General features: G+C 46.9%; 1 protein-coding gene across 3 annotated transcripts in view; it reads right to left on the bottom strand.

The window, feature by feature from the left end:
* DOCK1 (dedicator of cytokinesis 1) overlaps positions 1-26056 on the bottom strand; it is a 577278-nt gene that overhangs the window by 32579 nt on the left and 518643 nt on the right. For 2 of the 3 annotated variants that reach the window (XM_020973593.2, XM_020973592.2), the window contains exons 39-46: positions 18975-19064; positions 17669-17773; positions 13183-13324; positions 12969-13047; positions 10983-11067; positions 6986-7072; positions 2718-2894; positions 1247-1330 (exon numbers count right to left, since the gene is read on the bottom strand). In XM_020973593.2, coding sequence (XP_020829252.1) covers positions 1247-1330; positions 2718-2894; positions 6986-7072; positions 10983-11067; positions 12969-13047; positions 13183-13324; positions 17669-17773; positions 18975-19064 — 849 coding nt within the window. Of the gene's footprint in view, positions 1-1246; positions 1331-2717; positions 2895-6985; positions 7073-9514; positions 10435-10982; positions 11068-12968; positions 13048-13182; positions 13325-17668; positions 17774-18974; positions 19065-26056 lie in introns of those variants that run through there. The other variant, XM_020973594.2, reaches the window with a different exon arrangement.

Below are 26056 nucleotides of genomic sequence, written 5' to 3' on the forward strand. Positions count from 1 at the left end.
GTTTTTTATTCAAAGAGTAGCTCAGAAAGCTGGTGGAGTTATTTCTTTTAAACACCCCTTTCTACGAGTGCTTTAAAATATATTTTTTAATCTAGTGATTGGGAGCAATGACATGGTGCTTACACCAAGATGCTCTACTGGGAACAAATTAAGACTTGCAGCTCATAAAATCCAATTTACTGTAAAAGCTCACAGGGAAACGGTGACTCAACACGACCACTGTGGCCCTGATTGGCCTGGCGGAGGCCCACGGGGGCTTGCGCAGCTGCGGGGGCTATGCTGTGACTGCAGACTGGTCCAGACAAACAGAGACTGGTCCAGAAACGCCAATGGTCTATCCTTCCTCATCCTAATTCAGGAGAGAGTCACTGTCCTGAGAAATGAGTCCTGACCGCCCCATTCCCAGCCAGCCAGCCAGACACACGGATACACACGTGTGAACATACACATAAACGCACACACATACACATACATGTACACGGCCACACATGCATGTGTAAGACAGACCTATACAGATGCACAGACATACATGTGCACACACATATACAGATGTGTACAATGAACATATACAGATACATACATGCACACCGACAATTATTCAGCTGCACAAATATACAGACACATACACAAACATACACACACACATACATGCACACAGGTATTCAGCTGCACACACGTGAACATGCAGACATACACATACATGCACACAGACACATGCCCCTCTTGGGCCTCAGTTTCTCCATCTGCAAACCAAGGAAGCTGAACCAGGCCCCCTCGGGCTTTCGGTCTGGGACTCTATGAACCATCCCAAAGCTGCTCCCCTCTGGAGGTGAGTCGGGCAAACGCTTCACACAGCCCCCAGATTCCCAAGTTAGTCACTGGCTCCACTGCTAAAGATAGCGTGTTCCGCCTCCACCGGCTCTGGGGGGCCTCCTGGGGTGTGTATATCCCTCCCTCCAAGGGCAGCCACGTGCTTATTAGCAGCACATAACTGGGCACGTGCATCTCGGTCCATGGCTGCTTGTGGTGAGCCGAAGAGTAGGGCTGATAACCTGAGTCACTGGTGGGATGATTCAGAAGAAACAAAATGTCAGACCTTGGGCTGCTGTTCTGAGTGTGGCCCACATGGCCCTGGGGGTGGGGGGGCGCAGCTGGACGCCTGCATCCTTGTCGGCAGGTGTACCAGGGAAGGCTGTCCCTTGACACAGACCTTGACCCTGACCCGACTGGTCCCAGCTGACTTTACCTGCCAGGCAATGAGGTCCTTGAGCTTCTCAATCTTTTCATGGTCCTCCGGGTGCTCCTGCATGTATCTCTCCGTGAAGAAGGCCTAACAGAGACAGGGAAATACTGGTTACTTCAGAAATCACGGATAACGCCGACTGTCCGTGAACTAAAGATCCTCCTCTTCCCAGACCTGGCCCTGACGGCTGGCGATGAACGCACCATGACGATGGGGAAGCGCCCATCGATGTCAGCCCCAGGGAGGGAGAGAGGCGTGCTGGGTTCCTTCACAACAACCTGCAGGCTGGCCCGTGGCTGGCATCACAGAGTTAGGATGGAAGGGCCCTGGGAGGTGACCCGGTCTGACCCCTGCCTTGTAGAGAGGAGGGGCCTGAGGCCCAGGCAGGTTGAGAGACCAGTACCCGGTCACAAAAGTGGGAGTGAAGGTCAGAGGGCACTCTGACTGGGAGTCACGGATCTTTCCATCAGACTATGTCCTCCCACAAGGACGACAAGGCAAAGTCCCCATCTACCAGCGACTGAAATTCTCAGCACGGGACAAGGGGAAGAATGCCAGAATGGGAGTCAGAGGGCAAGACCCACGTCCTGTCTCTGGGTGACCCTGGGGCGGTTCCTGGATCTCTGGCCCCTGCCTCTTGCACATAAAACAAGGCGACTAGACTCGGTGGCCTCTGAGGACCCTTCCCGCAAGTAGATACAGCCCAAGATCTATCCCAAGATCCCAAGTAGATACAAAGTCACTCAAATTAATTTTAAGAGAGAGACTGCTAATAAGTAAGGAAATCAGGGAAGACGTCCCATGTGGGGGGTTGTACCCACGCTGTGCTTTGCGGAAGGTAGAGGGGGTTGGATGGGGCTAAGGTGAGAGGGGAGTACACTCCAGGCAATGGGGAAAACCGTGCAAAGGCAAAGAGGTAGGAGACGATGGGGAATTACACGAAGGTTGGAAATACAGGTGGAAACCAGATTGTCCAGAGCTTTAAACAGCAGATAGAAGATGTAATATTTTACCCCAAGGGTAATAGGGAGTCAGTGGAGATGTTTCGAGTAGGTATATGTCTCTGGTGTTGGGCAGTATTGGGGGGGAGGTCAGATCTGTGAAACATAGGAATATCAAGGCAGGAATAGCAGGAAGAGATCTTGCTGGGGGGGCTGGGGAACAGCCCTGGGAACCCTGAAAGAGACTGCCTTATTGTCTCAATGATGGTGGGGGGTGGCAGCATGAAGAAAAGAGGGTCAGGAAGGGGACAAGTTCATAATGCCATCTCATTACATTTTTCTACCAAGAATTCCATTTCAAACGACTTTCTTTCCTGGCATCGGCTGTAAATTTTGTCTCACTACTGTGAATAGCACACAATTAGCCGTGGAAAATGATCTGGCTGCCCCCGACAGAATTCTAAGAAGGCAGGAGCTCGTTTCTGGAACCCTCCCCTCGAGGGAGGGCAGGAGACAGCTCCGTCTTCACCTACCTTCTCATAATTTGTAAAGCCGCCCATGACAGCGGGATCCACAATCCCATTCAGGAGCATGGAGAGGGGGTTGATGGGGAGGCCGGGGTCGCTGGAGTGCTGCTGAACCAAGGTGTTGATCTTGCCATTAGTTAAATGCATGGTCTCGATGGCGTTTTCCAGAGGACTGATCTCCACCTGGCAGGAAGGAAGAAGAAAGGAGCTTTCACCGGTGACGTAGAATTCATCTTGGGGAGCTGACTGCTGGCGACTCTCGGGGCCCTGGGTATCACAAGAAGAGGAGGGCCATGCTTCTGATCCCTGCCACAGGGCTCCTCCTGATGAGGTGAAATGCTGGCATTCAGGGAGGTTCACAAAGCACTTTACATACATTAGCTAATTTGGGTCTTGCAACCACACCATCCTTCTCTTCATGGATCGATTCATGCATCCACTAATTCAGTAAGCATTTAGTAAGCACCTACAGTGTGCCAAGTACTAACTGGGTGGTCATCAGCATTCTCTGAGCTAGAAATCATCCTGACCCCATTTTTTTCAGAGAAAGAATCTGAGGCAGAGAGTGGTTCAGACTCTCACACAGAGCCACAGAGCCAGAAGTGCCAGTGGTGAGACTCGAATTGAGATCTTTCTGAGTCCAAGTCTAACATTCTGTCTACCACACCCGCTGCCCAGGAGAGTCATTCAGCATGCCTTCAATGTCACTCTCAATCCTGTATCCTGATGATGTCATGCTCAGGGTTTCAGAAACAGCATTACTAATAATAACTGGCACTGATGATACCTGATTGAAAGTTGGGAGAAATCATCTTCCTGGATCACTAGCAGCGGGTGTTTGGGGGACGGCTTTGCATTACCTAGCTCTGGGCCTCAATTCTGGGTCAGGGCTCACTGAATCACACACAAACCCGCGCTCTCTCCCACACCTGAGCCTGGCTTTCCTCCTGTCCCCCCCATTCTGAGTTAGCTCAGAAGCAGTCATGCTATGGAGGTTTGGGTTGCTCTCGTCTTCTTTTTTTAATCACTTTTCCATAGGGACTGTTTAAAATTCAAAGGGAGGATGGGAAGGCTTCTCTGCTCCAAGAGGAACCTTATTGGGCCGGTGTCATCCCAGGAAAGAGAGCTGAAACAAACATGGAAGTGGTAGGAATTCCATCTCTCAGGGTCCGACCCAGAACGCACTGGCCCCTTTGGCTGGCCCCTGCTCTTCAGCAGAATGGACAGGGAGCTGGGCTTGGGGGTAGGAGAAACCTTCCCTTGTTTGAATCTGGGCTCTCCCACTCATCACCTGTGAGACCCCAATAATTCCCAGAGCCTCCGCGTCTTCATCCGTAGGATGGGACTAGACTTTCCTGAAGACCAGAGAAGTTAAGGGATTGGTGTAGGGTCTCCTTTCCAGGCCTGGAAGTCAGGCCTTCCTGACTGTACGCCTGGCTTCCTAGCCACTAGGTTGGGTAGACAGCTCTCAGACAGTAGGAAATGAAGAGCGGGTAAAGGTTGGCATGGAGGAGGCACTTCAGTCCTAGCTGATGGATTGCTTCCTGGTGTGGCTAGAGGGAGTTTTCACCTTGGGAGTGAGCCATGCCAATGAAATCATGGCTCCAGGCCCCAACCCCCCCAAACCTGCAGAAGCTCATGCTGTGGCACTCGGAGTGGTGGTTATCATTATTAATATATTGTTTTTAGAAGGCTGGGAAGTAAACCTTTTAAGAATCATGCCCTGCTCCATCTCTGGACCAAAAAGGACCCCAAGGATATTAACAAAACCCTCCCCTAAATGGACAGCTAGGAAGCTGATTGTGAGATAAATGGATGGGGAGCGAGACAGAAGCATCTTTAGCTGAAATAATACCAGAGGTGGCCTCAGGAGGGGAGGGGAGGGGAGGGGAGGGAGCCCGGCTACTGCCTGAGTGAGCCCCAGGATCTGGGAGCTCATTATCTGCCCTCCATCTCCATCAATCCCTCATTAGCCTAGAGAGTGGCTGCCTCTCTCTGTGCCACACAAGCCACTTACACACACACCACTTATAATCAAACCTTTTCGAATGTCAGCCTCAAACCTGCAAACTGATTACATTATTCTCTTTGTTTTAATTATCATTTAGCTGCATCTTCTGTGGGCTTATTTTCAATTCAAATGATTCTGGGCCGTGATTAGGTGGTCAGACTCGGGAGTGTGTCAGGCTCTGGGTGGTTTCAGCTTGTTTGAGACCCAAAACCTTGGGGCTTCCTGATGGAATGACGGATGTGGCGGGCCCGCATTTGGGGGCTTCCTTTTCCTCCTTCCGCTTTCCTCTATCTTGGAGACTCTGAAAGCTGACTATTAGAATGTCTCTGAGAGGCCTGTGGGTGTCTGGGCCAGTTAAGAGAAGCCTCCCAAATGGGAACAGCTGGAGAGGGCAGACAGCCTCGGGCTCTCCTGGCTGTCCAGTTGTGAGTGTGTGTATCAGTGTGAGTATGTGTGCACATGCGTGTTTGTGTGTGTGCAGACTCTGGATTGCTTTTTGGATAAGAAGCCTATAAGATCGGAGGTCGAAAGTCCACAGGGTCTAAAGAGGCCATTCAGCCCTCATTTTGCAGATGAGGAAACGAGGGCCTAGAGGGGCTGAGTGGTTTGCCCAGGGCTGTGCGGGAAGTAAGAGGCAAAGCGAGGTTCTGGACCCTTCCTTTTCAGAGGCCTGACAAAAATAAACAAGCTAACCCCCAACTTTGGTATAGGCAGCACTCCTGTGATTTCCCTGGTACAGGGAATTCACAGATGGAGAAGCTCAATTTGCCAATGCAATTTTCCCCAATTTAGAGATGTAGAGTGTTCCCGGTGGGCACAGAGAGATGAAGGGATTACTGGGGCTGCAGCCATTCCTAGTCCCAACGCCAGTCCTCCACCCCCCACACCAGAAAACTGACCAAGGCACATATCCAAAAGGGCCCTATTTCTTGGAAGCCAAATGGAGGGCTCCAGCCTGTCTTTCTGATTGATATTACACCTTCCATAGGAAGACTGCCACCCTTGGCATAACAAGCCTGCAGAGGAATGCCATCCTGCCTGCCCGCCCGTCCGCTCGCTCTCACAAAAGGTCAGGCCTCATCCTCCTTTCTCTCTCTTCTGGCATTATTAAGCTTCTTCTCTCAGCAGTCTGACTAATATAATCCCTGATTACACAGGGTTTTACAGGTGGAAGGCCATTAGGAGGATTTGTGCGTGTTTATACAAAGGGTCTCTTCTTCTGGGGTCACCATACAAATCCCCAATTCAGGCCATCCAGGACAAAAAAAGCTTTCCTGAGCCGCGCCAGGCCTGCTGGGAATGAATACCTTTCAGGCTTACCGAGTGCCCTGGGAAGCAGGGCGTGACGGTGTTATGATGCTCATAACGGAGCCTCAGTGAGGCCAAGAGTTTTGCCCAAGATCGCCCAGCTCATAAATCTCAGAGCTGGGGTACCCAATTGTTTCTCTTGTAACGTTACTTCTGCCTCATCATCCTATCTCTCCTAAACTTGTCTGGATTAACATCAATGTGAAATTCATGAAACCACGTGAATCATCCCATTCTGCTACCAAGTACTGGCCAACCCATCCATGTCCAGTTACTTCATCATCTACTCCATGACTTTGGCTTGTCTGTCTGAAAAAACAAAACAAAACCATGCCCCAGGTCCTCAACAAGCAATTAAAAAAAAAGGTGATTACGAATCCCAAGGCCAGCATCCTTTCTTTCTGGAGAAGAATGGTGGGAGTAGCACATTGCCTGGCTTACTTTTGTGAAATCCAATGCCTGATGTCATTCCTGCGGATCAGCAGGCTGACGGCCAGAAGGAAAGAACTGAGATGGCTTTAAAGAAAAGTCTGAGCTTGTCTGAACGCTTAGACAGAGAGAGATCTGGAACCACAAGCGGAGGGCTCAGCGGGAAACACCAGCAATGGGAAGCAGTCTGAACAACGTGTACAAGGCAAGGCTTTCTGTTCTGAGACAGAGATGGGTGTGGGCAACTCACTGTTCTCCAAGCTCTTCATGAGCAAAAGCATCTTGTGGGAGAACACCTTTGCCTTGCTAGTTTATGGCTTGCCAGAGAGCCTGTGACTGCATTGATTCGATCCATTCAGTCCTGTAAGCACTTATTAAGCACATTCAGTATGCGCAGACTGAGCAGGACAATAAGGGACCAAGCCCTGGTATACGTAGGAAGCAGCAGGCCTGTTCTGTAAACCAGGGCCCAGCAGGTGAGTCAGCAGAGACAGTTCACTCTAGGGGTGGAGGTGAAGGGCCTTACCATGAGAACGGACTTGACCTCAAACCATCGTAAGATCCCAGGCAGCTTGTAGGCTGTTGTGTAAATGGTCCTCTCTATCCACATGTTCTGCGCAGGCACATTGAAAAGAAGAAAAGAAGACATCGTTAGGAAAAGCACATCAAGTCGATGGATGGTGATGTGTGCCAGCCCCAGGGATACAAAGACAAAACAGAAATGGCACACCATTAACCGAGAGGGGCCTCAGTTATCTCATCTATAAAATGGGGATAATAATAGCACTGACCTCGCCAAGTTGTGTAAGGCTCAAATGAGGTGACTCCTGTAAAGCCTTTTGTAAATATTTAAGGCATTATCATCGTTGTTGTGACTGCCCAAGGTAGGATGGAGCAGGGAGGGGATGTGAACTGAGGTATTCTGCCCCCTGCCACACTTTCCAGAGCCTAGATTAGAACCCAGACCTTCTAACTCCCAGGTCAGTGTTCATTTCGAGCCCCTGTCCGCCACCTCTCGGACGGACGGACATTCTGCTCCTCGCGGCAGGCACTCGCTGTGGACGCTACAAACCGTGGCTTGTTCTCTGCATCCACGGGATATTTGCTACAGTCATTTTGGCCGTGCTGCTAGTGTTTGGGTTTCATCTCTCAAGTGCATGATTGATAGGCCTCTGTTCCTACTTCCTCCTTCCCACCAGGCAGCTGCAAATACTTTTATTCCTGTTGTACGATGTACACAGATGTGCCGAGGTTAAGCAAATCGCTGCAGGCGACATGGGCAATCAGTGGCAGAGCTCAGAATAACATACGGCTCTCAACTCCAGTCGCTCTTCCTCAGCATTAGATATGATGCTTTCTCTCAACTGCACTGCAAATTCTTCAACTGGACCCATTAAATCTTTAAACTTGGCTGAGGCTTTTAAGAGGAAGGCATTTAGCTCTTCAGAATTATATTGCCAGGACCTAAAAATGCCAAGTCTTTCAGGGGAATGTATGCAGGTCCTCCTGGATTGGAGATGCAGGTATCGGGAGATGCCCTCCCTTCCTCCAGCCCCCAGCCAGGAAAGGGAGCAACAAGGGGGCCTGGGGATGGTAGGCAAGGGCGGCGTGAGAGGGGCTGCCTGGGCATGGCACAAGCGCATGGACTCCTCCCAAAACAGAAACGAGAAGGTGACCCAGGCCAAGCAAGATGGCACCCTTCATTACTGTTGGCAGGTACCAAGCTGCCAAGTCATGAAGGTGAATTAAGATGGGTATTATGAAGGATGGGTTGGGTTTTCTTAAGACTGTGGACCCAGAGGTGGAGGGGAAGGGAACAAAATAAGAGCTTGGGTCCAGTCACCTCATCTTCCATATGGAAGCCCTCCCTTGGCCTTTGACTTCCTTGGTGCATATGCCTAGTAGCAGTATCGCCGAATTAAAGGGTTTTACTTTAGGGTTTCCATACAGCCCTGTTGGACATCCCAACTGGATACCCTGCAGGCGTCTTCCAAAACAGAACTCAACCTTCTCCATCCCAACTCAGGGCTCCTCCTAACTTCCTTATGTCTGTAGCGGAGTAGAATTGCACCATAAAAAAGACACATACAAAGAATTCAGAAAAATTGGAGAGATCTTGTATGAACTGATGCCCAATAAGGAAAAAGGAGAACCAAGAGAAAAATTTACAGCCGTCCAACAACTCTATATGATGGTATCCCGAGCAATGCACTGACCCACTGTGAATTCCGAGGACTGATGGTGAAGCGTGTTCCCTGGCTTTTGGAAATCACAGTCTCAGAGTTACTAAAGCAGTGAGGGGTGAAGTGACTGGCCCAGAGTCACAGGGCTAGTATGTGTCAGAGGCAAGATTCGAACCCAGGTCTCCTGAGCTCTATGACTAGATCTGTTCACTATGTTAGGCCAGCCCTCAGGTGGCAATGATACATGAAGACCAAAACAAAACCATCCCTTCCCTCAAGGAGCTTACATCCTTGTGCCCAATACAGGTCTCTCCACTACCTATTGGCGAGGCCCCACTACTGACTCTTCAGAAACCATGGCGCCCTGTGACTTGCAACAGGGGTGAATTGATGGGAGAATGAGTTAGAAAGCTGGTCTTCTGTGGCATAAGTGGCCTGAGATCACTTAAGGTTCTCTGCAAATTCCCCATGGCAATTCAGCCTGATCTCTGACCCTGATTCCCTCTAAACTGTCTTTAGAAGCATGACTGGACCTGCTCTGAGGGCCAGGAGGGAGTGTATCTGAGCTCTGCTCCCAGAAAGCCTGAGCCATGCTGGCTGTCCTTTAACCCGGGTGAGCCCCAAGGGGAGGGCACAGCCCTCCAGGCACCTCCAGCACCACCATCCCCAGCAGCAAGTGAATCTCTGAATGACCAGACGCATCCCAATTGTATCCAACAGAAAGGCTGATTCCAGGAAAGGCCTCTAGGGCTTTTGGGCACGTGGGCATAGGTGCCTGCTGGGGATGCTGCCGAAAGGCACACAAGCAACTGGTGGATTTTTAAGAATAAATAAATAAAAGAAGTTTGAGATTGAGCCAATATTGTTTTATTTGTAAATCAAACCTTTTGTGTGTGCAAAGAAAGCCAGGAAACCAAACTGCTCTTTCGAGAGCTGAAATAAAGGAGGGGCAGTGTAGCTGAGGAAAAATGGCCTTGAGCCCGGGACCCCTGGTTTCCGGCAGGCCTCTGCCCCAGTGGATGAGCCCGGTGACTTAGAGAGACACCAAGAGCCACAGTAGCGACAGCAATGATGATGATGATGGCGATGGCTGTTATTTACAGAGACGGCACTTAAACGTCTGCAAAGCACTTTATGTACACGAACTCATTTGATCCTCACAAGTCTGAGACATAGAGACAGGGGACATTATCATCCCCATTTTACAGATGAAGAAACTGAGGCTGAGAAAGGTTCTAGGTTCATCTAGCCAGTAAATGTCAGAGGCAGGACTCTAGCTTGGCTCTGCTAAATGGGAGCCTAACTCCCTAACCATTATACCACACTGTCCCTCCTGCTCATTTTTTTTAAGACAATGACAGCTGCTTAGAGGATCTAACTCCTCTTCCATAGGATAGCTGCTATACAAATGTCACATCCCACTGAGCCTTCTCCAGGTTAAACAGCCTCAAGGTCTTCCCTAACCTTCCTCCTGAAGAGCCAGGTGTGGGGTCTACACCAAAGGGCAATGCAGATATGCATGTGGAGCCCAGGGTTAGCCTCCTGATGATAGGGGTGGGCATGGTGCATCCTCTGGTCCCTATACCATCCCGGTGGTTTTGATGCCTCCAGGAAAGAGCTTGCTTAGGATGCCAGAGATTTCCTGGCTCTTCTGGAAATGACCACTGGGCAGCAAGACTGCAGTCCTATTGGTGATGGTCAAGGTGGCATGGTGGATGGAAATGCCCTTGATTTCTTCACCTTGGATCCTTTGGGGAGAGCTCTGGGTGGGATTCATGGCCTCAGGACAATCCTGCAAGGTGGTGGGGAAGTGGGAAGAGGACCGGGTCAAAGCCCAGCTTTGCTAAGGGCATGGCCCTTCCCAGCATTTCTCTGGCCTCAGCTTCTCTATATGTAAATGAAGGGGCTGGATGAGAGCGCCTGAGGCTCCTTCCAGCTCTGAATCCTGTAAAATTCCTCACAAAGTTTAAAAAAAGCACCATTCAGTTGTACAGTGTTAACATCACATTACACAGAGTCATGCATGGGATCTTAGATTTCGAGCTGAGAAGAGGCCTCCCAGGCCAGCCAATCCAACCCCCTTATTTTACAGGTGAGGAAACGGAGGCCCAGACAGGCTGAGGAACTTGGGTGATGAGTAAAAGGCAGGATTTGAATCCAGCTCCTTGACTTCTGACCTGGGACTCTTTCTAGTGTGCCATGCTTAGGAGAAGTAAACAGAGCTGGCTTTCTGGAGGCCATCTGGGCTTTTCCTCTTGTACCCCCAGAGGCAGAAAGTAGCCATAATGATGAACTGAAACACACCAGGCTTTAGAACCAGAAAGCGGCTTTTTTCCTTACCGCAAATTCGTTATCAGGGTTTTTCTCTCCTTTCCTGATAGGTCTGGAATACTCAAACCTCTGCACCTCATTGACCCGATAGAAACTGTTGAAACACAGAACAAGTATGTTAACTGAGAAGACAGAGCCCATGGAATGACCAGTCACTGGATAATCGAACAGCCCCGTGGCTAGAACAGCATGGTCCACCTACATGTCATTTCTCTGAGGCCTCAGTTTCCAGATAGAATCTATGATCCTTCTGGCAAACAAGGTAAAAGCCTGGCTTAACCAGGAGTTTCCAACTGCCCTCCTACTCAGGCTCAGTCCTGGGCAGGCGGTAGGCAGTGGTGTTGATGAGCAGTGAAACCAAGAGGGACAGATGAGGGAGGAGGGGGAGGACCTTGAATCCAAAATAATTGTATTTTTATTTTTTAAATGACTTAAAATAAATGAGAAAGAACATAATATGATTTAACAAACAGCAAAATGGTCCTTAAGCGGGAAAAATTACTGTCGTTCTTCCCCTACACAAAGCGCATGCTTTAAACACAGCTCTACATGTGTGCCCAAGGATGGGGATGGAATTTATGAACAAGCGTCCCCAACAGCAGTGGCACTCCCCAAGTCAACAATAAATGTTTTAGTAGACTCCATGGTTCTCTGTTTGCTTAATGCTTTACTCTGAGTAAATTGTGGGAAAGCTTAAATTTTATGATTTATAAAAACAACCGTGTATAAATAAACATGATGCCCAGTTTTACTTCCATTAATGCTTTTAACAACAGGTGAAAGGAACAATATTGAATTTTATGGGCAAAAAAGTGACTCCAAGCGTCAGGATGATGAGGAAGCAGCTCTCAGGCAAAGTCCAGCCACAGGTTAACATGGGTGAGGATGGGTACCACATAAGAGGGAATGTTTCCATGATCAACACACCATTCCTGCAAAGGGCACCTTTTCTGAACCCTTTCCAAGCTCAACTCAGGTGTCAGGGACGTCCTAGAGCAGGTCCTTTATGATACTCTGAGATAACAGTGCTCCCTCCATCATCCTCAATTAATCACGCAAGTATTCATGTCTTTACATGTTATATGGCACCAGCAGGACATAAGGTCCCGGAAAGCAGGGACCACTGATGGAGCTCAAAGGGAACTCATCTTATTTTACAGATGAGAAAAGTGAGGGCCACACAGGTCGGGTAACTTGCCCAAGGTCATAGGTGGGAGAATCAGGGTCTGAATCCAGAAATCCAGCAAATATTTCACTGTGACTTTTCATTTTGGAAAATGAATGGAAACTCAGAGCCTAGTACAATGGCATACAGCAAGTGCTAAATAAAGGCTCGTTAGAATTGCTTGTCTTTCAACAGCATTATAACAGAAACATGAGCCAGTTGGGAAGATTAAAAGCCACCTCTGACTTGGAACATAGACCAGAGTGCCATAAAGAAATTACATTTTTTTTTTGGGGGGTGAGGCAATTGGGGTTAAGTGACTTGCCCAGAATCATACATCTAGTGAGTGTTATGTATCTGAGGCTGGATTTGAACTCAGGTCTTCCTGACTCCAGGGCTGATGCTCTATCCACTGTGCCACCTTGCTGCCCCCGATAATTTTTTTCCTTTTTGGGTAGGCAACGGGATTAACCAACTTTCCCAGGGTCCCACAGCTAGTAAGTGTCAAGTGTCTGAGGTGTCACATTTACCGTATTTGATGGAACCCCAAATTTTCTTTGTCCTGCTGGGATGAGAGATAAACATTGTAAGGTACAGAGCTGTTCCTTTCGCTTCTGCACTAGCTACCATGGCCAGAAACTCATGGCCCACGCACGCACCACATGCAAATGGAGGCCCGCTTTTTTCTCCAAAGGAGATGGGGATGTTTGCATGGTGGTGGGGGGTGGGGTGGGGGAGGGGAAATGGACAGTTCCATTCAGAAAAATAAGGCGAGGAGAAAACCTCTGGAGTTCATCAACAATAGGACAGAGAGGAGGGGGATTTCTTACCTCACAATTTGCTCAGAAACAGGTCTGTGGAACTTCGGTGGCAGGTCAAGTTTGGGCTTCACGGTGAAGCACTGGATGTCTGAAGGGGACAGTTAAGGGGAATGAACCCAAGGAGGCAAGGGGCACCGCGGTCTGCGGCATCTCGGTCCGCAGGGGACAGAGCCGGGCCACGGTGCGACTGAGCAGCCCCGAACCCCAAACCGCAGGAGGATACACTGGCCGGGAGAGTTCTTAATGTCCTCTCCAGGGGGAGAAGTTGTCTTCATCTTCTCAGCGTTGGGAAACTGAGTCAACAACCGCGCTTCAAAGTCTTCCCGACGTTCGTATTCTTTTCCACGGTAAATGAAAACTTTGCCCTAGAAGAGCGACCTTTGTCAGATACGAGCGTGCAGTAAAAGCTTGGAAGACATTCACCCAAAGTGCCAGCCTGCCCAGAGCCCCGCCTGCTGCCTGCTTTCAAAGGCCGGTGAATTGTAGCACCTCCCTTAAGATGGCAGTGACTGCTGGCTATTCTCACGGTGCTCTTCCCCATTGTGGGAGGAGGGAGGGATTGTCCACAGGGACCAAGGGCTATGCGGGGAGAGGAGTCAGTCAGAAAGGTTCAATAATGACCACAGAAAGAAAGGGCCTTGGAGATCCCTGGGCCAACCCAGAGAAGTAAACTGAGGCCCACAGAGGCAGTGACTTGCCCAAGGACATGCCCAGTGGCAGAGCTTAGATTCAAACCCAGGGCCTCCGGCCCCAAATCCAGAACTTTCCACACTGTACCGTGCAATGACTCAGGCTGCTTGCTTGCCTTATTTTTAAATTACCTTTTCAAATAAAGTTAATGGAGGGAAAAGACAGATTTTGGGGGAGAGAGGAAAGTATAGGAAAGAAGAAAGGAAGAGAGAGAAAAAAATGAAAAAAGGAGAGGGAAAGGAAGAGAAAAGATAAAGGAAGAGGGAAAGGGAGGACAGATCCACTAGACTGCAGGCTCCTTGAGGGTAGGGACTGTCTTTGGTCACCTTTTGTATCCACGGTACTTCAGCACAATGCCTGGCAAATAGCAGGCACTTAATCAATGTTTACTGACTGATTACTGGGGGGGGGGGAGACAAAAAACAAAAAACTTGAGTTCAAATTCTGCCTTTGAAATACATAGGCTGGGGGCAGCTAGGTGGCACAGTGGATAGAGCACCAGCCATGAAGTCAGGAAGACCTGAGTTCAAATCTGACCTCAGACCAAACACCTGACACTTACTAGCTGTGTGACTCTGGGCAAGTCACTTAACCCCAACTGCCAAAAAAATAAAAAAGAAATACATAGGCTCCATGACCCAGGGCAGATCACTGTCTCAGTGCTTGAGGCAACTCTCTATGAACTTTGAGGTCAGAGATTCTGTCAGTGTGCAGGGAGTCTCTACATGCAGCAGTTTCCCAGTGAGTATCAGCAGTTCCCCGGGAATGGACAATGCTGGAGAGTGATCTCAGCACTCAGAGGCTAAATAACTTTCCAGGGTTCAGGGGCAGGATTTGAATATAAGTCTTCCTGACTCCAAGCTCCAATTGGCTACTCTCCTTCCCTGTCTACCACTGTATACATCAAGGCTTTTTGATAAGGACTGACTGTATTGGTATCAGTTTCACAGTTTGACACGTGTGTGTGTGTGTGTGTGTGTTGTGTGTGTGTGTACACATACACACAAAGTCACTGACTTGACTTTCCAGTGTGTATTTGTATGTGTCTGTGTGGCTGGCAGGGAGGAGGGAGGTATGTAAGAGCATGGGCAGGAAATGTTCATTTTATCATTTTGTCTCTCTAACCCTCAGTTTACTTTTCTGTAAAATAGAGATAAAAATTCCTAGGGGACTTATTTTCTGGGGATAATGGTTGTCTCAACGACATAATGCACTACCAAGGGCTTGTATGCAGATGCAATGTATCATTAATATCGACTATTGTTAAAATCCCATCTAAGTTCTCCCCCCAACCACGCCCTGGTGCCACGTCAAGATGCTGGGTCCGTTTTTTCTTGTATCCTCCTTGAAGGTGCTTATCTCCTTCTATTGCAAATAACAAGGAGTCCTTCTCCATCCTGGGCCCCTCCTGGCTTCCCTCAAGTCCCCGCTGAGCCCCTCTTCTGCAGGAAGCCTTTCCCCATCTCTTGGAATTCTAGAACCTCCTTCCACTGCAGGATCATTCCCCACGCCTTTTCTGTCTGTAGCTGGTTGGCCATGCTTGTTTGTGTGCAGGACTGCCTTTGCCTTTTCTTGTAACCCTGCGCAGTGCCGGGAACATGGTCAATGCCTGATCCATGTTTACTGACTGACAGACAAATTCATATTCTTTCTAGAAGGCACAGAAGGCAACTGCAGCATATTCTACATCGGGGCTGATCTGGCTGTTTCAGGAACTCTCTGTGGAAGGTTTACTGATACAAAGATATCATAATGTGAAAACATGACGCTGCTCTACACTCAGCAGGCTTCTTGCCAGAAGAAAGAAAGGTACAACGTCATTATTAACAAGAAAAGCACCACAAGCACTTTCTCCAAGTGTTGATTACACTTTGTTTAGGAAGGCTCCCTCCCTTCAAAGGCAAAGACAAAGAAAAAAAAATTACACATTTCTCTTTTGTGGAGAACACAAGGATAAGGAAAGAGGGGGGAAAAGCACAATGCTTTTGGGGAGAGGACACCCCAGATGCAAGAAAGGCCTTTTTTGTTTTTGCTTTGTTTGTTTTTCCCCGGGGCCCATTTTCTCCCAGCAGTGAATGAATGACTAAATATTACCCAGTTTGCTTTGCCTAAACAGTTCATGCTGTTGACAAACTGACCCCTGACCTGTGCATGTGAGCTGTGATTTGTGAAGCATTATACACACATCTGTGGAGTAACATCGAATAATGTAGCTGAGGAGGAAAAGGCCGCTCCATATTAAGTACTCCGGTGAAGCTCAGTTCCTTTTCTAGAATCTCGGGCTCCTGCAGGGACCCCTCACTGTGCATGCTCAGCCCTGAGACCGTGGTAAATATGTCGCTGGCTCACTCTCTGATGGTGGCTTTCCTGCCCACGACCAGTTCCTTCAAATATTCAGGACTGGTTGCAGTCTCTCTTGTGATGCCAGGATAATCATTTTCCACAGGGCTGAACTTACCGGCTTTAAATCATGGCCAGATAACTGTCCGTAGGGGCATGGGGCACTCCATTAGAACAGAGTGTGCAAGGGGCAAGATTTACAGCCAATCACAGCCTGAGACTTCTCAGAGGAGTTATTGATGACTTCCACCCTCAGCCAGGCATATATCTTCTTTTCCAATTTTAGAGGATTAGTATTCATCTCAAACGCATACCCAATTTAGAGGCTGTCCCTTCGAAATTTCCTGCCATTTTTTACTGAATTGCTTTGGGGCAAACCTATTCAGATTCAGGCTTTCTGATCAACTGCTCCCTTTAGACGGTGTTTCTGCAGCAGCAGAAGAGACTTGTAGGGAGAGTCAAGTAGGAGGGAGTGCAGAAGATGCATCATAGAGAAGGATTTCATTAAAGCAGAGGACAGAATAAGTAGTCACCCAGCTCAGGAAATGAGGACTGCATAAAGCCTTCTCCTGCTGGCTGGCCCAGGCCAAAAGTGCCTCCTTTATAAATTGGCCTTATGATTTGTGAGAATCCTGAGAGGTAAATTATTTGTTCTTGGATAGAAGATGATCTGCCCCACTAGTGTTGATGAATTCTAACAGAAATTCTTAGAGACCAAGCCCACAACCTCTACTGAATCACAAAAGTACTGAACCTAAGGGCTTGAACAATCTGATACAATGTTGGTACAGCTGCAATACAGCTCTTTTCATAACCATGAGTATTATTCAATTGCTTTCCATGATGAATGTAGACAATCTTGGGTCTGAAAAGCAATGTTTATAAGGGTAAGTATCTAAGAAATGTAAAGAAAACATAAACAGATTATAGGAGAAAGACAAAGAAGGAAAGAAGGAGGGAAGGGAAGAAGGTACAGAGGGAGAGGAGAGAGGGAAGGAGGAAGGAAAGAAGGAAGAAGAAAAAAGGAAAGAAGGAAGGAAGGAGAGAAAGGAGAAAAGGATGGAGGGAGGAAAGGAAGAAAAAAGGAAGGAAAGAAGAAAGAGAAAGTAGGCAAAGGGGAGGAAGGAGAGAAAGAAGATAGAGAAGAGAAAAAGAGAGAGTAAAAAAAGAAAAAAGAAAAGAAAGAAAAGGAGGAAGAGTGAAAGAGGAAGAAAACAAAAGAAGAGAAGGAAGAGAGAGTGAGAGAGAGAAGAAAAGGACAAAGAGGGAACAAGAAAGAGAAGAATAAAGAGAAAAATAGAAAGAAATATAGAAAGAGAAGAGAAAAAAAAGGAAAGAGAAGGGAAGAAAGGAGGTGGGAAGAAAATCCCAAAGAGAGAAAGAAACCAAGGAAGTCCTTGAGATGTACCGCAACATAGCTGTGGAAACCATTTTTGATTCCGGGACAGATGAACACTCCCCTGTGTCTATGAAACAAAAGTATTTTCTGCAAAATTAAGGGCAAAGTGTGCCAAGGGCAGAAAGGGGTCTGTGATGGCCAGTGAAACAACTACAGAAACATGTGGCTATTTCAGCACCAACAAGGTGGTCATCTCACACTGAACGAGTTAGTGCTGGAATCTCTTTTCAGGAGTAAGGGGCATTTCTGTTCCCCGTAATTAAGCTGCATTCCACTTTACCCTCAAGAACGTGGGAAATCCTTGTCCATAGTATCCAACGGCAAAATAATCAGGCTTCGGCCTGATCACTTTGACAATGCTTTCATAAAACTGGGCCTGTTTTTTCTGCAAGAGAAACAGAGAACCTTTTCAGATTAGGACCAAACCATTAGGAAGTGTTCTGTTCTTCCCGGCAGCATGCACTCACTGCCCCCCTCTCCCCCATGTCCTGCTGGAGGACCCTTGGGTCAGGACATAGAACTGATTCATAGGAGCACAGGCTCTTACATTTGAGGTGAGTCCCTTCATCTCTACCCCCATCATGAAAGAAGTAGAGCTAGCCAGGAAAGTCAAAGGAAATAGTTCTTCCTTTGGCTGAAAAATCTTTGGTTTTGGGGGAAACCGGCCTGCCGAGAACTCTGTACAGGATTGATATGCAAGAAAGTTCACAGAAGAGAGTCTTTCCTGCTCTAACTTGAAAACAGCTCCTTGTCCTTCTGCCAGTCAACAGTGCACAGATGGAGAGCTCAGCTGTCCAGTGTAGAGCTGAGCACTCCGGGATCCTGGCAGCTTTGTACAATGAAGGGAAAAAGCCTGCTTGGGGAAACTCAACCCATCCACTGCTGAAGAGATAATTGCTCAAAAAGCAGGGGCATTTTCCCACCTGCAGACATGTGGCCTCTCTCCAGGAGAATGGAAGCACCCTGGGGTCAGGGTCAGTTTCACTTTTATCTTTGTATCCCCAGCACCTAGCACAGATATCTGGTGCAGGAAGACTGTTTGTTGAGTTAAAGCAAGCCACGCCTGGAAGTTTATTTATTTATTCATTAATTCGCTCCTTAAGGGTTTATTAAATGTCCAGCACTGTCCTTGGTGCTGGAAATAGATAACAGGAGTGAAAAAAACAGAAAAACAATCCCTGCCTTCAAAGAGCTTTCATTCTAGTGGGGGCGACAACATTTGAACAGACAAACCCGAACACTCTAATTTGAGCAGAGAGAGGGCACTAAAGGCTGGCACTAACAACTGGTTACTCCCGGGCATATCAAGAATCCACTATAAATGGTACAACAGCAGATTTGGAAAATCAGAGTTGTTCACAGGTAATTGGGGAGAGGGGGGAGGGGGCCTAGCCACAAGACATCCTCCCTAGCACTGCACTGCCCAGAAAGGATTAGCTCAGAGGTAAAGGAAGCCACCTGCCTGGAGCAACCAGGCTATGGTAGCCAGGGCAGCCCCACCCCTGATAAGAATTATAATGCTAAAATACATAGTAAGAGGCCAGAAAAGCCTGTATTCATTTAAATGGAAGGACACAAATACCCACCAGCAGCTCGCTGAGCTGTTCATAATCAAACATCTCGTTTTCATACTGTTCAGCAAGTTCTTTGCCCAAGGCAATGGCCTCTTCCCACATCTGTTAAAAAACACACACACACACACACACACACACACAAAGAAAACAAAACATAAAATTACAACAGGAAAAAAAATGCTGAGTCACGCACATTAGTCAAACTGTGAAACTGATATTAAAACCATTCTTAGCAAACATGGCAAAATATCACTTTGTTGGAAAAACAAGGTGCACAAGATTAGGCAACAAAAATTATTATTATCTCAAATCTTTTTATTTGTCTTTTTAATAAAAACCAGGTCACTAAACTGGTCATCCACGCATGTGAAGAATGTCTTGGCCTCTGCCTAGGGTCAGAGAATCATTGTGTTTGAAACAGTTCCTAAGCCAAGCTACTATTCTGGATCCCAAGCTGCACTATTTCATGCATCTCAATGGTCAGTTGAGAATTCTGAAGATGAGACAACAGGTAGGATGCTGCCATGTCTAATCACAGAGGCCGAAAGTATTCTGAATGATTGAGTAGGAAAAATGCTCCTTTCCACATGCTACCACCCTTCACCAAATCTTAATCAACTATAGATAAATACTATGAAAAATTTTTGTTGGGAGAAATATGGAAAATTAATTATCAAGGATGAGTTTGGTCTCATCAACCCTCCTATTTATGAGCTTGGAAGATTCCCTGGTGGGTCACCACAATTCCTCAGAGATGGCAACACTAACTCCACTTGGTGTCCCAAACGAGGAGACCAGTGTTTTGGTGGCAGAAGAGCAGAGAGGGAGGAGGGCAATGACATTGGGGGAGAGCAATGTTTCTTCTTATCTCTCCACTCTCTCCTACTGGGATATCAAACCTATGTTCCACCTGTACTAAAATCTACATGAGTGATAACTGTTTCATTAAAGAAATGAGAAGGAAATGTTCAACCCTTGTATTAATAATTTATTGAGCTTATCTGCTATTTTTCAGAAGAAAACTTCTGCCTAGGACCTAGAGAAAGATCCTGAAAATGTAATATTGCAACTAAGACCTCTACCAGAATGGAAAAGGGGTAGTGGTGTCAGAAATGAAGCTGAAAGTCAGGAGGGAAAGGAAGGAGGCTGAGGATGGAGGGGAGATGGCCAGATAGTTCACCTCTCCCTACATCTTCCTTCCCTCTTTTTAAAAAAAAAATTAATAAATTTATTTTGAATTATCACCAATCACTTCCATAAGCTTTTGAGTTTTAAATTTTTCTCCCCCTCCCTCCCCAAGACGGTACACAATCTAATATAGGCTACATATACATTCCTATTAGACATATTTTCATATTAGTGATGTTGTAAGTAAGAATTAGAACCAACAGGAGGGATCTTCCTTCCCTCTTTCTACAACACTGGCGAATTTTCACAATTCTATATTTTGGAATGTTTTCGCCGATCACCTAGACTCACCAGCACTGTAAGGTGGAATTTCCTTTTTTCCTTAATACTTTTAAAACTCTAGTAAACAAAGTCTCCTTTAGCATACATTCATTTCAAGAAACACTTTATCAAGTCTTGCCTCTGCTAGTTCCTGTTTAACCTTGACCAAGTAGTTAACCTCGACAGGCCTCAGTTTCATCAGCTATAAACTGAAGGGGATTAGGCCAAATGATGTCTGAGTTCCCATTTAACTCTAAATCCCAAATTCTATTAAGTTGCCAAGATGCAGATCTCAGTTTGAAGTAATGAGAATCTTCTCGACAATTACATCCATCCCAAAGCGAGACGGACTGATCCTGGAGCTAGTGAGGCCCTCATCAGTGGCAGTCTTCCAGCAGAGGGTGGATGACCACTTGGGGATGCTAGAAAGGGGATATTTATTCAAGTTCAAGTTGCAGTGGATGGCCACTCAGAGAGGTATCTTCCACTCATCTGTGGATTCTGTGATCAGCTTTAAGGTTTTTAATCAGATGGAGGCAGAGAGAGGGTTTTCCAAGGTGAAGACACAGCTAATGGCCTGGACAAAGAGAAGCACAATTTTGATCTGTATGAAAACTGGCAATGAGGTTGATCATAGCTCAAAAAAGGAGAGCTGGGTGGCAAAGGACAGCTATCCCTGCACGGTCATGCCCCTCGGAGGAGGGAGGGACTCTGCTTTACCACTTGGGAATCTGTTTGCCAAGGTAGAAGTCGAGAAGAGAACAACTGACTGCCATTTTGTGTGTGTTGAAAAGTTCAATAATAAACAAGAAGGTGCTATTTTGAACTGTCCTCAGCATCCCTGCTTGTCCCGTCATTAAATATTTGAGGTTACACTGGGACCCTCAGGGACAGCTTGGTGTAATGTCTAGACTGCTAGACTTGCAGTCATGAAGACCTAGATTCAAGTCCTGCTTGAGACGCTTGCTAACTCCTCTGTGAAATGAAGCTACTATATAGCTCCTTCCTCCCAGGTTTGTTGTGAGGATCACATGGAATTATGTATGGAAAGTGCTTTGCAAATTTGAAAGAGAGTGGTTATTATTATGCCACTTCTGACCTACTACCAGTTATGATCATGGGCAAGTCCCTTAACCTCTCTTAGCCTCACTTTCTATATCTGTACAATGGGGAAAATAACAGCCCATACCTAACAGGCCTACCTTCCAGCACTATACAAATGTGAGCTAAAAATACATGTGTATGAAAATATACCTAGAGAAAATCAGCTCTTGTACTTTTATTCGTGTTATAAGGTGCAGAAAGTGCAGAGTTCACCAGCTCCAGATTCAGGGAGCCTTGGGGTTGCTTTACTCTCAGCCCTGATTGGCCCTAGCTCCCTGCCACTCAGCACCTGAGGCCTAAGTGGTGCATCAGATTCCCAAGCCCAATGGCATGCGTGTTCAGATTTGGCCTCCTTGACCCTTTAGATGGCATTCTTGAGATCGTGAGCTCAGGAAAAGCACAAAGCCCATGCTCTCTACTAATATTAGCTAGGATCTTTGGAGAGGACGACCTTTTTTCCATCGCTCCAAAATGACAGACTGGGGGAAGGTTCCACTTTTAATGGTCGAGTCATTTGTAGCGGAGACGGTCCAGTGAAGGGCTGGTTCAGGAGCCCAAGCTCTTCTGCTTCCACGGCACAGGAAGAAAAAAATGGCGTCATCCATCAGCTGAAGGGGAACAGCCCGAGGGAAAGAGAAAGCCTCCTAAGCAGCTGCTGGTCAGTGGCCCAGGACAAAGACCAAGGCAATGGGCTCACTGAGTCGGAAGGAGGCAAGGCCAGCTGCATTCGGAGCCAGGAAAGGTTTTCTAGGTTCAATGGGCATTTTAGAGTTTTCTCAAATGTTAGTAACTCTTCTTCAGTTCTGATGGAAAATCAGTCTTGGAAATCAGAGTGAGGAAACCAAGAATGGGGACTCTCACTTTTCTGTACTCGAGGCTAAAAATGACGAGAAGAGGAAGAGAGTACAGGTGTAACTTTTTGGGGTTTTGGCTACATCTGTGATTCCATTTTTATAGAGAACTCCCTAAGGGGCGGGGTGGGGATGGGGAAACTTTGTCACCCCTTAGGCACACTTCTGACTTAGGATCATGAGATCACAGAATGTTAAAGTTTGAAGGAACATCAGAGTTCATAAAGCCCAATCCTCTCATTTAACAGATGAAGAAACCGAGGTCCCAAGTGTTAAAGGGATTTTACCAAAGGCACACAGCCAGTGCTCCAAGCAGAGATTGGAACCTGGAACCTGGGAGGTTCATTGACTTGTCCATGGTCACACGGCTGGTATCTGTTAGGGATAGGATTTAAACCCAGGTCTTTCTGACTCCAAAACCATCCCTCTGCTCTCCAATCTATGCTGTCTTCCTTGGGTCAATTCAAATCAATGAAATTCAACAGTTATTTACTAGATACTGATTACATAGAACATGCAAGACACCATGCTAGGTGCTAGAGGTATAAAGATGGAAAACAAGTGTGGATTTCAGTCTACTAACGAGGGAGGAGGGGAAGTAAGTTATACAGACACTCACACACAGAAATCACTGAGTTTACTCCCTCAGACAAGCCTTGTCCTTCACGATTTCAGTTATTGTGTCTGTGCTATTGGCTTTTTAATTATTTTTATCAATCCTTATTAATTAAGGATAAAGGCAGAGATGGAATATTTCTCAGATTTGCAGATGACAACAAGCTGGGAGGGAGAGAGAGCAACAAGATGACAGAGTCAGGATCCAAGGTATCTCTTGACAGATTAGCACCGGGCCTGCACAGGGAGAATTCAATGTGACTTTTGGACTTGGAGTCCACAATCAAGTTTCCCAGAAAAGCAGGGGACAGGCTTGGGTACACAACAGCTTATCTAAAAGTGATTTGGGGATTTCTGTGCACTGTGAGTTCGATATGAATTTACACTGTGATACCGGTGGTCTTGGCGGACACACAGCACACAGGACTAGGGAGGTAGTGGTCCTTGGGGGTTCTGCCCTAGTTGTACCACACCTGGAATACTGTGCTCTTCTCTGGTCGCCACATTTTTGGGAGCACAAAGACAAGCTGGAGCATAGAGGAGGGTGACCAGGAGGGTCGGAATGTTTAACTATTAGCTGAAGGAACTGTGGATGTCTAACCTGGCACAGAGAAGACTTAGGCAGTCACAACAGCACAGAACTAGGCACACTGGGCAGAAGTGGCAAAGAGATGAGTCTTTTAGGCTTAATATCAGGAAAAGCTTCCTAACAATCAGTTGTCCTAGAGTGGAATGGGAGGCTCAAGGAGGCAGCGGTTACTCTTGTCAGGCATCTGGTGACAAAGAATCTCTCACATGTTTGGTGGGACCTTCTGACCTAGGAGGTTGCTTCCAATGCTAAGATTCTATAACATCCAAATATCGATTTTCACTATCTCAAACAACAACCCCCGTCCTATACCACGGTGAAGCACAGGAGACAGGGTACCAGACGGTAGTCAGCCAAGTTGGGTTCAAATCCCAGCTTTGCCATTTATCATTTGGATGACCTTGGACAAGGCAATTCATCTCTGGACCTCCATTTCCTCATCTGTAAAATCAGGGGGTTGAACTAGGTGGTTTCTAGGCTTCCTTTCAGTTCTAAATCTTGGATATTGGGATTTCAAATGTCCTAGAGAACATTTCCACTTGGAAGCCCAGTCCATTTTAAACTCAACATGTTTAAATGGAACTCACCATCTTTCTGTCCCAGCCTGGCTTCTTTCCCAACTCCCTCTTTGTGTTAACTGCTGGCCTTGTCTCAGAAGCATGAAGTCATCTTGGACGTTTCTCCCTCTTTGGCTTTTCATATCCATTGCTCATCAAATCCTCTTGAGGCAGCCATTTAATAAATGCTGGCTGATTGATTGACTGACTATAATATCTCCCAGATCTACTGCTTTCCTTGCAATTCTCACTTCCATCACTGATGTCCAGGCTCCTAATACTTTATGGCTATGTTTTCTAGCTAGTATTAGACGGTATTGGGAGATACACAGCACACAGGACTAGGGAGATGGTGGTCCTTGCCCCCCCTCCTTCTAATCTATCTCACAGACAACGCTGGGTTTCTCCTGCTCAAGGATCTACAATGGCTTCCAAGCATTTACTTTCTGTTTTTCCGGGGTCTCCATCTTCTTCACCAAGCCTGCCTATTCAACTGTATTTTCTGTAACTCCCCAGCATGACCTTCCATGACATTCCATCCTATCCACAGATATCAGTCTAGCCAGGTTGATATCATTGTTATATCATGGTTACTGACAGTCCTAGAACTTGGAGATGTAAGGGAACTCTGGGGCTATGTTATACTGTATCTCAGTCAGACTTCCCTCTATAACGATAAATCTCTTTGCTTGAAGAACTTTAATGAAGGGGAAAGAGCTCTAAGAAACACCCATTCCACTTCTGGATAGGTCTGTCAGGACTCTTTCCCCATCAGTCCTAGACTCGTCCTCTGTAAAGGAACACAAGTCTCATACAGGCTCATACTGAGCTGATTGTTCACTGAAATCCCAAGATCTTTTTCAGAAAGATGTCTTAATCATGTCTCCCCAATCCTGTACTCGTGAAGTCGATTCTTTGAACGATAAGGGTGGATTTTGCATTGATCCCAGTCAAATTTCCTTAGATTCAGCCCAGTGTTTCACCCTTCCTGGAGCATTTCACACAAAGCCTGGCACAGAGTAGGCACTTAATAAACGCTAGCTGACTGACTCCCTGCCAAAGTGTTTTTACATCTAATATTATAAGCCATTAGCTTGTCATACAATGTTTCAGCTCTCTAGACCAGATTTGTGCCCTCTACAAACTTGTAGTAGTATGACATATATGCCTCAATGCAAGTCATTTGATAATGAGATTAATGCAAGTGGGGCCAAGCCCAAATCCCTAGGAAACTCCCCTGGAGACTTTCTTCCAAGTTGGTATCAAACCATTAGTGAGCACTCATTTGGCCCAAGCATTTCAATCACTTCTGAATTGACCTCACTAGACTCTCTATATCTAACCAACATCTCTCCATGTTTTTCCACAAGAATAGCACAAGAAATCTTGTTAAATGCTTCTCTTAAATGTAGCTAAATTTTGTCAAGAGCAGTCTAGAGGTCTACTGAACAGTGACCTGGCTTAAAAACAAAACAGCACAAAACAGCAGATATGGTTCACCAGACCCACTTTCCTTGAATCTGTCTATGCCGGCTCCCTGGCTTCATCTTGGCTCATACCTATGTTCTCTGCCTGGAATACACTTCTCCAGCTTCTCTCATGGTCTAGATCCTAGGTCAATCAGTCAGTCAAGAAGCATTTATTAAGCACGGGCTATGTGCCAGTCACTGTGCTACGTTCTAGGGATACACAGAAAGGCAAAAGACAGTCCCATTGGGAGACAAATGATGAATTGGAGATCATCGGCCTTCAGGTCCAGCCCTAGTCGCCAGATGCTGTCTCCAACACTTACTAGACCTCAACATGGCCAGCTCACTCTATCTCCTCCCCGTTCTGGGCTGGCGGGCTTTGGTGCAGGGCTGGGGGACCGTTAGATGACTGAGAGCTCCTCTGGTCCATTCCCCTTACTCTGCTGAGGAACAAACAGAG

This window comes from Phascolarctos cinereus, unplaced genomic scaffold (genome assembly GCF_003287225.1).
Source record: "Phascolarctos cinereus isolate Bilbo 61053 unplaced genomic scaffold, phaCin_HiC Scaffold_3;HRSCAF=262, whole genome shotgun sequence".
Lineage (NCBI taxonomy): Eukaryota > Metazoa > Chordata > Mammalia > Diprotodontia > Phascolarctidae > Phascolarctos > Phascolarctos cinereus.